The sequence below is a fragment of the Sinocyclocheilus anshuiensis genome, unplaced genomic scaffold (assembly GCF_001515605.1).
Source record: "Sinocyclocheilus anshuiensis isolate Anshui unplaced genomic scaffold, SAMN03320099.WGS_v1.1 scaffold628, whole genome shotgun sequence".
In the NCBI taxonomy this organism is placed as follows: domain Eukaryota; kingdom Metazoa; phylum Chordata; class Actinopteri; order Cypriniformes; family Cyprinidae; genus Sinocyclocheilus; species Sinocyclocheilus anshuiensis.
Window position 1 is genome coordinate 1,572,841 of NW_015555750.1, and position 13,010 is coordinate 1,585,850.

General features: G+C 38.0%; 1 protein-coding gene across 1 annotated transcript in view; it reads left to right on the forward strand.

Annotated features, from left to right (window-relative positions):
* The first annotated feature begins 933 nt into the window (after nt 1-933).
* caska (calcium/calmodulin-dependent serine protein kinase a) overlaps nt 934-13,010 on the forward strand; it is a 192,644-nt gene continuing 180,567 nt past the window's right edge. Inside the window, exon 1 of the mRNA XM_016467349.1 lies at nt 934-1,664. Coding sequence (XP_016322835.1) covers nt 1,606-1,664 — 59 coding nt within the window. The 5' untranslated portion in view covers nt 934-1,605. The remainder of the gene's footprint in view (nt 1,665-13,010) is intronic.

Genomic DNA, 13,010 nt, shown 5'->3' on the forward strand with positions numbered 1-13,010 from the left:
TGTGTGTGTGTGTGTGTGTGTATGTGTGTGAATTAGTAGTTTAATCTTTGAAAATCACCAGCTGAGTCAGCTGCCTTTATGCCAACATCAATTGAGGCTATGATTCAACTGTTTTTTTTAAGGACTCAGACTATAAATTTACAATGAGAAGTGACTGAATGATTTCTAGACTGAATGAATGGACTCAATGTACAAAATCCAATTAGCTCAAGTGTATCCCACCAATCATCAGCTACAGAAATCAATGCAGTAATTCAAAGGGACTAATGTAAAAAGTGCAGACAAAACCCAGAGTAATGCATTTCAATTTTCCTTCATTGCCAACCTTAAGTCAGCTTCCATATATTGTACTACACATGTCACATATACCTTGGTATCCCAATATCATTTATATTTATGTAATATTTATTTACCTGTGTATTAGAACCATTCATTTTATTTAATTTGGCCATTATTAAAAATTTAAATGACACTAACTAACTAACTAACTAACTAAATGATTAGAGTTGGATTATGGTTCCAATAATTATATCTAAATATTATTATTCCTGAGTGTTTTAATTATGTACATCTACGGTTTAGCAATATTGAACGTAATCATGCCATTAAAGTAGGCTACTTTGAATTCGAATTGAAAAAATTGAGATAACAATAACATTTCACTCTTCCAATCACTTTTTAAGATACTTTTATTATATTACATTCATATAGTGCACATTTTCTGTATTGACGTATAGCTAGTAAATACAAGGTTTCCAAAAGCCGTTTAATTTGATTAACGCTTCGCATCTAGCACTTTACTAACACCGTATTAAGAAACGGTAAGTTTGGCAGACAAATTCTGAGACGCCTGGTCGTCATTTTGGCTCAAACCGTAGTGCTGGATTATGCAGGAATTCCGGAATACAAAAATCCTGCCGGAGCCATTATGGTGTAAAGCAATCCAGTTTCATAACCTTGAGTGGGAGGAGTTTGGCTTTTCTGGAAGCTGGGAGCAACAGCGCTGGAGTTGTGAGGGGGAACTAGAGCAACGGCGAGCAAGGGAAAAGCCTCGCGCGTCTCAGCGAAGCCCTGCGCGTGGGTAGAATGAGTAGAATCAACTGAACTGCGCACTTTAATAACAGCCTACATTTTTATCCCAGAAACGGCGTGTAGTTCTTTTTTTGGGCTCGACAGAATCGAGTTAGTTAGTTTAGCGTTTAGTCGACTTAACCCACCTGGTTCCGTGACTTCAACAGCGATTATTTTGGAGTTGTTTTTAACGTTTGAATTACCTCAACCTCGAGTGGCGGCGGGATTAAGGGGGCCGGGAGAGAGGGCGGAGAAGGTGGGGCGGAGCGAGTCAAACGGACCGAGCGCTCACTACTGTCCGCCCGCTTCAACCGAACCACCAACGGATGTTTTTCCTTTCATTAAAACCGACAGGAATCAATAATTTTTTGTTTGTCGGAATTTGGAGAGCGGTAACGTCGGCTGTCAGTGTTTCTTTTCGCCGCACATTCCTGGTACCCTGAAGTATCTAATTTACGCTGTAATCCTCTGATATATTTACCATTTGGACGGATTTTTTTGGTGGGAGTGTAAATTCCCCGGTCTTGTTGGACCATGGCCGACGACGACGTGCTCTTTGAAGATGTTTACGAGCTGTGCGAGGTCATTGGCAAGTAAGTGTCACGGTTTGATCACTTTTATAATGTGCAACTGAAACTAGAGCTGCGTCTTTTGCATTTTGTGTCTAATGTCAGATGAGCGTCATAGTTGTCACTGCATTTTAGGTTGTTGTGGTACAGTGTTGCTGTCGAACATATATGACAGTTACATCCAGTCGTAACTCTTCAAAAACGGCATGTTGTCTGAAGCAGGAGGAATGGGAGTGGCGTGTGTGAGAGAGAAGTCTGTACTTTCAGCATTCATGCAGGTAGATGCCATTCACAACTAGTGTACAAGACAGGAGCGATTTTGCATAGCCACATTTATTGCTGTCAGCACTGATGATATCTGCAAAGGATTGTGATGAATAAACCGAGTCATATGCATTTTTTAGGGAGATCTACATGCCACCTGGCATTTAGGTGTTATATCCAGAAATATTATCAGGTTTGTGCTTGCAGTCATGCTAGTTTGTGGTTATGTTATTGTTAATGGCCACTGCATGTCTTTTACATTGAGTGGTCAGTGTTGGATGTCCTTTGAGTTCTGGCTATTATAATGAGTTGTTTCATTTTTAAAACGCTATAATGGCCCAAAATGGGCATTAATGTTTCACCCAATGTACTGTAATTTGCTCCTGCATTCAGTAGAGATGGACTGATATTGCTTTTTGTGTGACATACATGACGCAAATTATTTTTTGTTTAAGTGTCTGAAAAATAATATTCAATACTGATTTTAATATTTTCTTTTGCTCTTTGACACAGTAATACTAAATAATCGTTATACTACCAAATAACATGCGCTATGAGTCTATTATCTGTAACATTTAGAAACACTTTCTTGCACACAAAATAAAATAGTTTTAAGTGGTATCTAGTTGAACCACTTTTGTGGTAAGTGTCACATCATTGCAAGAGTAGTACAGCTGTAGTCAGGCTTAAAGTAAAAAGAAATGAACCTTTTAGGGAATAAAGCTATTGGGATCTAACACCATAGAGATTAAAGTTGTTTCTGATTTAATGCTTTGTTGAGCCACATTACGAGTTTGGTGACTTTTTGCTGTGGTGAAGGGCACAGCACATGTATCAGCAGGCCTGGAGCCTTTCATATTAAACTGAAACACAGTTATCTTACTATTTTCAGGTTGTAGTTGTACTTATGGAACTATTGACTATTGTTGTTATGAGACAATCTCATATTTTTGTGTTATATAACCAGGTTTTTCTCCAGCTGTCACTGATGTGCAAGTGTTTGCTTGAGTTTCGATGTAAAGACATTAATGCATGTACATTTCAAATACCATGTAATTAGAGCTCCCAACATGGTACTCCGGTACTCAGAGTTTGTAATTAGAAGCAGTTTGGTACATGTAGCTGTCTCATAATAACAAAACAACATATAGTTAGCATATGCATTGCGGTGGATTCTACTTAAACTATATTTAGGGGCACATTATAAAAATTTGGGTGTAAAAATACTCAGCCAATCAAAATTTGGCAGTGCAAAAAATGGAAACTCTGTTGATGGACTGTTTTCATAATGTATATGTAGATACAAGGATATATTTACCTCTGCCTTGTTTAAAAAAAATACGTGTAGTAATGTAGCCTAAGTTTTGTTTACAGGGCCTTTATTTTGTTCGGCCATGGACTAATTCATTTTCTTTCAAAGTGATGCACATACACACACAAAATTGAAATCCTTTTTGTCTGTCTCTGTATGTGGCTTGTCACTGTCTGTGATCCACTTTCTTGTTTCGTGGCCACCCTGAGGCCTCAAGCTGGTGTTTGGAGGTAAAGAGGAAAGAGGATGCTGTCCATTAAGCAGATACGCTCCCACTGACACTGCTTCTCTCCCTAGGCCAAGTTCTGTAAGCTCAATAAAAGATGTGGGTGTGGGTGTGTGCGCGTGCTGTGTTTATGTCTGTTATTATAAACGGCAAAAATGGCTAATATAGCACAGGACAAAGGGTCAGGATAGATGACCGAACCAGCCTGCAGTGCCATATTTCAGTGTTACATTTTGTCTGGCCTCTCGGTCTGTTTGTAAAACACTGAAAGCTGCTACCTTCCAAGTTGCCATTTATATTGTGTTATTCAAAGCAGAACTGACATATTTATGTTTATTTTTTGCGTTCTCATGTTCAGGACAGATGTTTTGGGGAATAAAAACTGGAAATCTATTCACTGTTTGAGTTTCATACAGCCATGGCAGATGGCTTTGCAAACTATTAGGCGCGGGCACTAGTAGTATGCCAAAGCGCAGAGCTGGATTTAGTGGCTGAATTTGGCTCTGTATATGTTGTTACTGGTCATCTGTTGTAGTGTACTACTTCCAAGTGGTGGGCTTTAAGTCCAGAGTGATTGTGTTGTTTAGGCACTATCGCTTTAGTAGTCTCCGTATGGTGCCAGAGCATCCTAGCAGTCTAATTGAGATTTGCTGATGCATGAAACCGTCATCAAGCAGCCTGAACAAGAGTTTTAGGCCACAGTGTGCTGCACAGCAGATTTAGCTCTGTTAGACCTGGCAGTGCAGCCTAGCAAAACACGATTCAAGTGTTTAAAGTCTTGAGACTCCTGTGTGATTGAGCCTAGGAAAGTTCATACATCCAGGTATATAATAGAACATATTTGTCCTCAAGAAACCTTTTCATACTGCTTTCTTTTGTCCACTGAGAGCCATAGATAACTCTGACATGGTTTCCTGCAGGTTAGTCCCCACGGAGAACAAAACTATCCTCCGGTCTCATAAAACCCCCAGGATTCTAGATCCTGTTGTGAAAGCACCACAAACCATCAGTAATTGACCTTCATTTATCCCCAGCTGCAGAAGAAAAATGTTGTAATAAAGGCAAGCTCCCCCCACACTTCACCTCAACCCCTCAAAACATGTGTTAACATGTTCATTAACAGCATGCTAAGCATGTTGTCTTTAATAGTGTTTTTTTTTTTTTTTTTATGAGCATGGGAGGGGTGGTAATGAGGTCAGTAAGAGTGTGTCACTGACTTCGATTCGAGGCTGACTGACACACTGATCCAGTTGAGAGGGTAAGATCACCGAATCGCCTTGCTTGAGCATTTAGCTTTGAGCAAAATGTTGGGAGTGTGATTAAGTTTGACAGTGTTGTGACTTACTTCAGCTTTATGTTGATATGAGTTGAGTTTTGGCAATCTGTGCCATAGTGGATGCGAACATCAGGTTGTTTTATAGTGAAGGCATTGTCCCTCAGGTTTTACCAAATTTTACCTTCCTTTAATGTTATTAGGATGCTGTGTGAAATTAAACGTGAACGGAGACCATTTCCTCTGCATTTCATCATATTCCTTCTTCCAGCACACATTGTTTTGTACCATGTATTGGATTTTAATTTCTTGTGTTTTCATGGACATACTGGACTAGTTTAAAACAGCTTTGTTAATGTAGTTTGTTTAGAAGACTTTTTTTGTCAACAGATCTTGGTGGTCTTTTGGAGGTCATACAAGGATGGATTTTGTCATGGATTTTGGTATCAGTTTCATGCATAAAATATTGTGATAGGCTAATATTGGTTACTTATTTTTGGTATTGGCCTTCTTGCCTCTAACAGAAGTGGTAGTTCCTCATTGTAAGTATTGTGTGATAAATAATATTGTGTAATTAATAGGGATGCACCAATGTATCCCGAGTTTTACTTAATTTACAACCATCGGCATATCGGCTATATAAGGAAAAAGGCCGATATAACAAACCGATGGTTTATTAATTAACTGCGTGAAGGCACTGAGCTGTGTCTGTTGCATCATCCTAGCGCTGCTGTCTGCACTTTAATGCTAATCAAATAACAAAAGACAAAATATTGCACACTAATCTTGACTAAATAACTTTTGTAACTTTCATAAGTGTAGCGGACCTCATCTGAATGATGACCAAAACTTTACTGATGTTTTATTAAGTTTATTGCGTCCTTTTTCACTCCAAAAAAATCACCATAAGAGCTAAACAAAACACAGCACGCGAAGTGCACATTAAACTCTCTCTCTCAGTTGCATTATCATCAACATACAGCGAATTACACGAAACACTTATTACAACTAACTGTAAACAAATATATACAGATCTCATGCCTTTTCGGGGGGTGCTTAATGAGCATGGGAGGGGTGGTAATGAGGTCAGTAAGAGTGTGTCACTGACTTCGATTCGAGGCTGACTGACACACTGATCCAGTTGAGAGGGTAAGATCACCGAATCGCCTTGCTTGAGCATTTAGCTTTGAGCAAAATGTTGGGAGTGTGATTAAGTTTGACAGTGTTGTGACTTACTTCAGCTTTATGTTGATATGAGTTGAGTTTTGGCAATCTGTGCCATAGTGGATGCGAACATCAGGTTGTTTTATAGTGAAGGCATTGTCCCTCAGGTTTTACCAAATTTTACCTTCCTTTAATGTTATTAGGATGCTGTGTGAAATTAAACGTGAACGGAGACCATTTCCTCTGCATTTCATCATATTCCTTCTTCCAGCACACATTGTTTTGTACCATGTATTGGATTTTAATTTCTTGTGTTTTCATGGACATACTGGACTAGTTTAAAACAGCTTTGTTAATGTAGTTTGTTTAGAAGACTTTTTTTGTCAACAGATCTTGGTGGTCTTTTGGAGGTCATACAAGGATGGATTTTGTCATGGATTTTGGTATCAGTTTCATGCATAAAATATTGTGATAGGCTAATATTGGTTACTTATTTTTGGTATTGGCCTTCTTGCCTCTAACAGAAGTGGTAGTTCCTCATTGTAAGTATTGTGTGATAAATAATATTGTGTAATTAATAGGGATGCACCAATGTATCCCGAGTTTTACTTAATTTACAACCATCGGCATATCGGCTATATAAGGAAAAAGGCCGATATAACAAACCGATGGTTTATTAATTAACTGCGTGAAGGCACTGAGCTGTGTCTGTTGCATCATCCTAGCGCTGCTGTCTGCACTTTAATGCTAATCAAATAACAAAAGACAAAATATTGCACACTAATCTTGACTAAATAACTTTTGTAACTTTCATAAGTGTAGCGGACCTCATCTGAATGATGACCAAAACTTTACTGATGTTTTATTAAGTTTATTGCGTCCTTTTTCACTCCAAAAAAATCACCATAAGAGCTAAACAAAACACAGCACGCGAAGTGCACATTAAACTCTCTCTCTCAGTTGCATTATCATCAACATACAGCGAATTACACGAAACACTTATTACAACTAACTGTAAACAAATATATACAGATCTCATGCCTTTTCGGGGGGTGCTTAATAAACTGAAAAACTTTGAATCTGAAGAACTGCGTGCTTTCATTACCCATATAGCTCTGTAGACTAGAAAACCTGTCAAAATAAGAGTCCCGCCTTAGTAAAGGAGATCTCATACATATTTAAACTTACAAAAAATATTAAAATGTATACAAAAACAAATTAGAGGATTAATCATAATAAAGTCTTTTACAATAAAGAAGGATTAATATGTATTTAATTTATACATATATAGTGAAGTGTTATTTTACATTTGTTTACTTTATTTCTGTACCTGAAAACTGTTAAACCTACCTAAAAAGCACTGTTTATTTAATATGTATCTTTGTTCTGTTGTATTCATGTAGGCCTGGTGAATGTTAAATGGATCCAATCCATGTTCATTAGAAATTATTTGATGATGCAGCAATAAAACTGCTAGTATAATTTAATGCAGGTGTTTTTGAACTTTTCTGATTTAAAACATGATCAAAATACTATCTATTTTGATGCCAAAATTTAAAATAAGAGGAAGTGACAAATATCGGTATCTGTATCGGCCAATAAGTGTTTGTTAAAATTGGTATCGGCCCAAAAAAATTATATCGGTGCATCCCTAGTAATTAAGTATATTTTAAAATTATTACATTAGACCCTTTAGATATCAGCATCGGAATCACCCACTAAAAATCATTTTGTTTGGCAGTGCCTTTTTCATGTTTCCATAGTTTGAGTTGTAGCTGGTTGTAAGTTGTTAATAAATTCTCCAGAGTCTTTAAACTGTTCTGATGCCAGCTAGGGATGTAACGGTATGAAAATTTCTTATCACGATTATAGTGACCAAAATGATCACGGTTATCAGTATTATCACAGTATTGTTAGAATGTGCTGGAAATGTTCAAAAAGTACTGACACACAAATCGTTTCACCAAGTTTTACATTTAAAATCAACAAACAACAAATAAAATGAGTTTTTGTTTGCATAATCACTAGGGCTGCATGATAAAATCACTAAAACAATAACATTGCCAATGATGTCCGGATTTTAAATATGACAACATGACTGACAACAGTTTATCTAATAGCATGTTCAAATATGTCATGTAAATGTTCAAATAAAGCTTTGAAAAAGTTTCATAAATGATAAAACTCACATTTCAGATTTTAAATCTGATAATTGGGTCAAAATGATAATTGATTAATAAATGATTATATGTATTTTATCTGCTCCATAAAAATACTAGATACCTCCATAAATAATTCTAGATACCTTATCTGAATTGTTTAAATGTGTAGAATCCACATAAGCTTGTTTTTCATCAACCGGTCAAAATGTACAGCAGGGCATGCAAATTTGGTCCATTTTTTGGCCCAGACAAAAACTGCACCCCAGGCTGAATGTAAATGTAACTCTCTGTAAATCCACTCTCTGACACTAGGTGGCGCTTTTGGAACAGTAGAATTAGAGCTGTTTCCCGTAACCTCCAAGGACAAAACAGCATTGCGATTAAAACACTACTTTATTAGGTATTACATGGAGCAAAGACGAAAACAAAATACCATCAAATCTTTTCTGAAGACAGTCGGAATCTTCAGAGGTACATTCATATAATTAATTCATCCATATATTCATTTGTATAATTCCCTTAGCACTCTTTAAAACCTCCCAGCTTGTCCTTCATGTTTTCACACAAAACTAAACAGCACTGCTGCTGTGCGCACACGAGACTGTTACTTAAAACTGTGTTTTATGCTGCAGGGCTCCGGACTCATTCTTTCCACTGGTCGCTCTTTTGCGACTAACTTTCTCAGTTGGTCACACGAGCACATGATTTGGTCGCAATATTTGCATTTTTATTTTTTGGGATTAATCAATGCATGCTGATTAACTTTTATCATAGTTTATAGTTATATGAAAACGAAAGTGGTTAACATTCAACCTGTTCTTTTTCATCAGTATTATTTGGGATTAAAATTTTGTGAACAGGAGTTCCTCTTTTGCTGTGTTATAAGCCGGGCTTCGGGCAATTTCACTTTTGAATTTGCGATCTTGTTGTCATGTTTTACACGAAAAGATAATTGCCCGTTTTGCTTATATACTGTACATCTACACACCTTTCACTTTTTAAGACTAAAACAAAAGGTGGATCCATTGTTATTCTTAATTAAAAAGCACAACAACAATAAAACAGTAAGATACAATGACAAACTAGCTTACAAAACGTTTATTAACAAAAACGAATAAGATGAGGCATGGCTTACACCACATGCTGTATTATATACCGACTAATAAATTACAGAACGTTTAGCAAACAATGAGGAAACAAATAAATAAAAAAGAGAGCCTCCATAGTGTAACGTGTGGTGAACAGCAAAGATAACAAGCTTTTCAAAATGAAAAGTAAAACTAAACTTGCTGTCGGTGACAGTGCTAGCATGTTTTTTTCCACCCACAAGAATACCAACATGTTCACCTTTGGTTTAAGAAGTGCTCTTTTACTTTACTTTAGCATGAAAACCATCCATGTTTCCTCAATATTAGCATAATTTTTGCTGCGCACAGCTTTGCGCTCATGCTGACGCGGTGAGTATAAACCAGGCTCCACACTCGAAGCACTGCGCAGTTCAAATGAGTCGCGCGGTTTCGTTATGCTTTCAGTTTCGTTTGCCATTTGCTGTTTCTCATATGCAACAGAAATGGCAGTGCTTATGAGTTAAACGATGCGGTGTGCTGGACAGTATTTATTTATCCTCAGTTGTTCAAATCGCGGTAATCGAATGCGGTTATAGTGATAATTAAAATATGAAACGGTAATACTAACCGTGGGGTATTTTATCATGATTTATTGTCAAACCGGTAATCGTTACATCCCTAATGCCAGCAAGGTTGAGCCCTTATCTAGAATGTCATGTTCTAAGCCTGGTTCCCTGCCTCACTGAGAAGACAACTGGCCCTCTTTTCTGTTTAAGAGATGCTGCATAGAGCCAAATGATACTGACAGTCCTTTTCAGGTCACCAACTCTGCTACCTTATTAAAGCCAGAAGCAGATGCTGTTTGATTGCCTTCTCACTGCTTTAAAGTCACTCATGGACTTTAAAGATGCCTCTTGTGGACAACCCCCCCTCCCTAGAGTCCACTTGATTTTGTGACATTTGAGGTGATTGATGGGCAGCAGAGGTGCTAATATTTCTTTGTTCCTGTAAAGGCTAATGCTTTGGCAATGGGCAGAGTACGCAATGTGCTTCCCCTCCTTACCTTCCTCTGCTCAAACGATGTTGCCTAAATGAGGTATTGAGGCCATGATGTAGGCAGGCAGTGCTCTTCTGTGGACTGCAGGTGCTGCCTATTACTCATTCTCACAAAATACAGCATGGACCCATGTGAAAAACACACTCATCAGCCTGGTCACAGTCAGGGTTTATGTGGATGGACAAAGTCTGAAAACTCTTCTTCTGTTTCAGACAACCGCGGTTAGATCAAATAATCGCGGTTAGACGGTTATTTAATTATTGCGACAGGCCTAGCTCCGAGCTCGGAATTTTGGCCTGAACCCAGAGTTTTGGTCGGCCGGCCACTCCTGGCAAGGTTCTCCACTGTTCCATGTTTTTGCCATTTGTGAATAATGGCTCTCACTGTGGTTCGCTGGAGTCCCAAAGCTTTAGAAATGGCTTTATAACCTTTTCCAGACTGATAGATCTCAATTACTTTCTTTCTCATTTGTTTCTGAATTTCTTTGGATCTCGGCATGATGTCTAGCTTTTGAGGATCTTTTGGTCTACTTCACTTTGTCAGGCAGGTCCTATTTAAGAGATTTCTTGATTGCGAACAGGTGTGGCAGTAATCAGGCCTGGGTGTGGCTAGAGAAATTGAACTCAGGTGTGATAAACCACAGTTTTAACAGGGGGGCAAACACTTCTTCACACAGGGCCATGTAATTTTGGATTTTGTTTTCCCTTAATAATAAAAACCTTCATTTAAAAACTGCATGTTGTGTTTACTTGTGTTATCTTTGACTAATATTTAAATTTGTTTGATGATCTGAAACATTAAAGTGTGACAACATGCAAAAAAATAAGAAATCAGGAAGGGGGCCAACACTTTTTCACACCACTGTAAGTCTGCTGTGTATATATACACCTCTTATCTTGTTTATTAGGTTGATTATCTGAACGTGCTCCTCCTGAACGTTATTAATAAAACATAATTTAGTGTGATTAAAATGGGAGTAATGGGAGCATATTTTATTTTACTGTGATGATGCTCATAATTAACCAGTATCACATAAACATAATGGTAGTATTCTGTTTATAGAACTCTTAACTACATTGTATGGGTGTGAGTAAATGTCGCCACTGACATTAAAAACGTCTTCAGATTAGGGTTGGGCAATGTCTACAAAATTGGCATCGGATGATGTGTACAGTGAAACATGTGTATTCATGGTTGACTGTTACATTACAGTATTTCACTTACCACATAAAAAGAGTAAGGACATATGACTGAGGACGATGGCGAATGATTTGCTGATCCTGATCACCACTGACAAACATAATCTTGTAAAATGTGTGGTAAGTACTGCCGCTCCATAGTATAAACAGAGTACGTGCGATCGCAAATCTTGAAAGCGAAACTAAAAAGCGATTGCGCATTCAAAAGCAGTTTCAATGCCAGGCATAATAGCGGCTCCCCGATGCCCGCAATTTATATACAGTATAATTGCCCAATGATATAACTGCTAGAGAAAATACTGAAATATATATTACACGTAATTTTCTTTTGGAACACGGTATTGGGACGGGGTGGTGGGATGGGGATCACGATGCCGGCTCAACATCGTGATGTCTATCAGCCATCGGCGATGGATGATGGCATCGTCTTTCGGCCCAACCCTGCTTCAGATATAGGTGTTTTATAAGGTATTTGCACAGTAATCAATTATTTATACCTTTCTCTGTATTTATACATCTCTTTGTAATTGTGTGCCTGTGCTCATAACATTATTTGTTATTTTTTTTCTGTTGCATTGTTTAATTGGCCTTAGTAAGGCCTCTGCACTTGGCCTTGATGTCCTTGATATATCCCTCTATTTGATTATAATGTCTCCAACTGATGAGACAAAGACCTTCATATTATATTACTAAAGAGGATATTTCTAGCTCACCTGTGAGGCCCGTAGTCTCTCTCTGACTCTGCATCTGCTTTAGGCTCATTCTTTCCCCCTGTCAATCACAGCTGTGTCTACTGCCCCTGAAGCTGCTCTCTGATAGACCCCAGCCCTTATCTCAGTCTGGATGCTACACATGACATTTGCCTTATTGACTCTACACAGACAGGCCAAACTGACCCACTGGAGTTGCTGAGGCAGACACTACCATTTTCAGCTTTTATAAATATCTTCTCCTTTTTTCCCCTTTCCCTCTTTCATGGTGGGCCTTTTGAACTGAAGTAATTTCCTGCTGCTTTGCCAAGATACACAGCAGCCTGGGCAGACAGCTCAAAAACGGCTGGCTTAAATTGAACTATATTTCCTAGGTAACCACTCAGCACTATTTTAGTGTGGCGGTGAGTCAGAGGCAAAGTGAATACAGTAGTCCCTGACCTGAAGTGGTGCTTGCTTTGATCAGGTATCTCACAATGACAAACCAATGTGAAGGATGTCAACTGCAGGGCATCTATAATGGGAATGGTTCATTATGTGGGTAACACTTGATGTTCACACATTACAAGGAAAGTGAAAGTGTTGTGGCCTTTATCTTGTATGTGTGTGAATCATATTATTATATTTACGACTTCTCTGTGGACCATGATAAGAGGAAGCACATTAATGCTGTGCCTTTTGGCCAGCCACAGGTCAGGGGAAGTTGGCAATGTCACAACGTAATGTTCAATATTAATGTGAATCAAATATATACAGACCTCACACTTTTGCGTGAGAAAGATTAAAGGGGTCATATGATGTTGCTAAAAATAACATTATTTTGTGTATTTGGTGTAATGAAATGTGTTTATGTGGTTTAAGTAGGGCTGGACAATAATTCAATATCAATATGTATCGCGATATAATTTTTTTCAATAACGGTGATATGATTTTTAA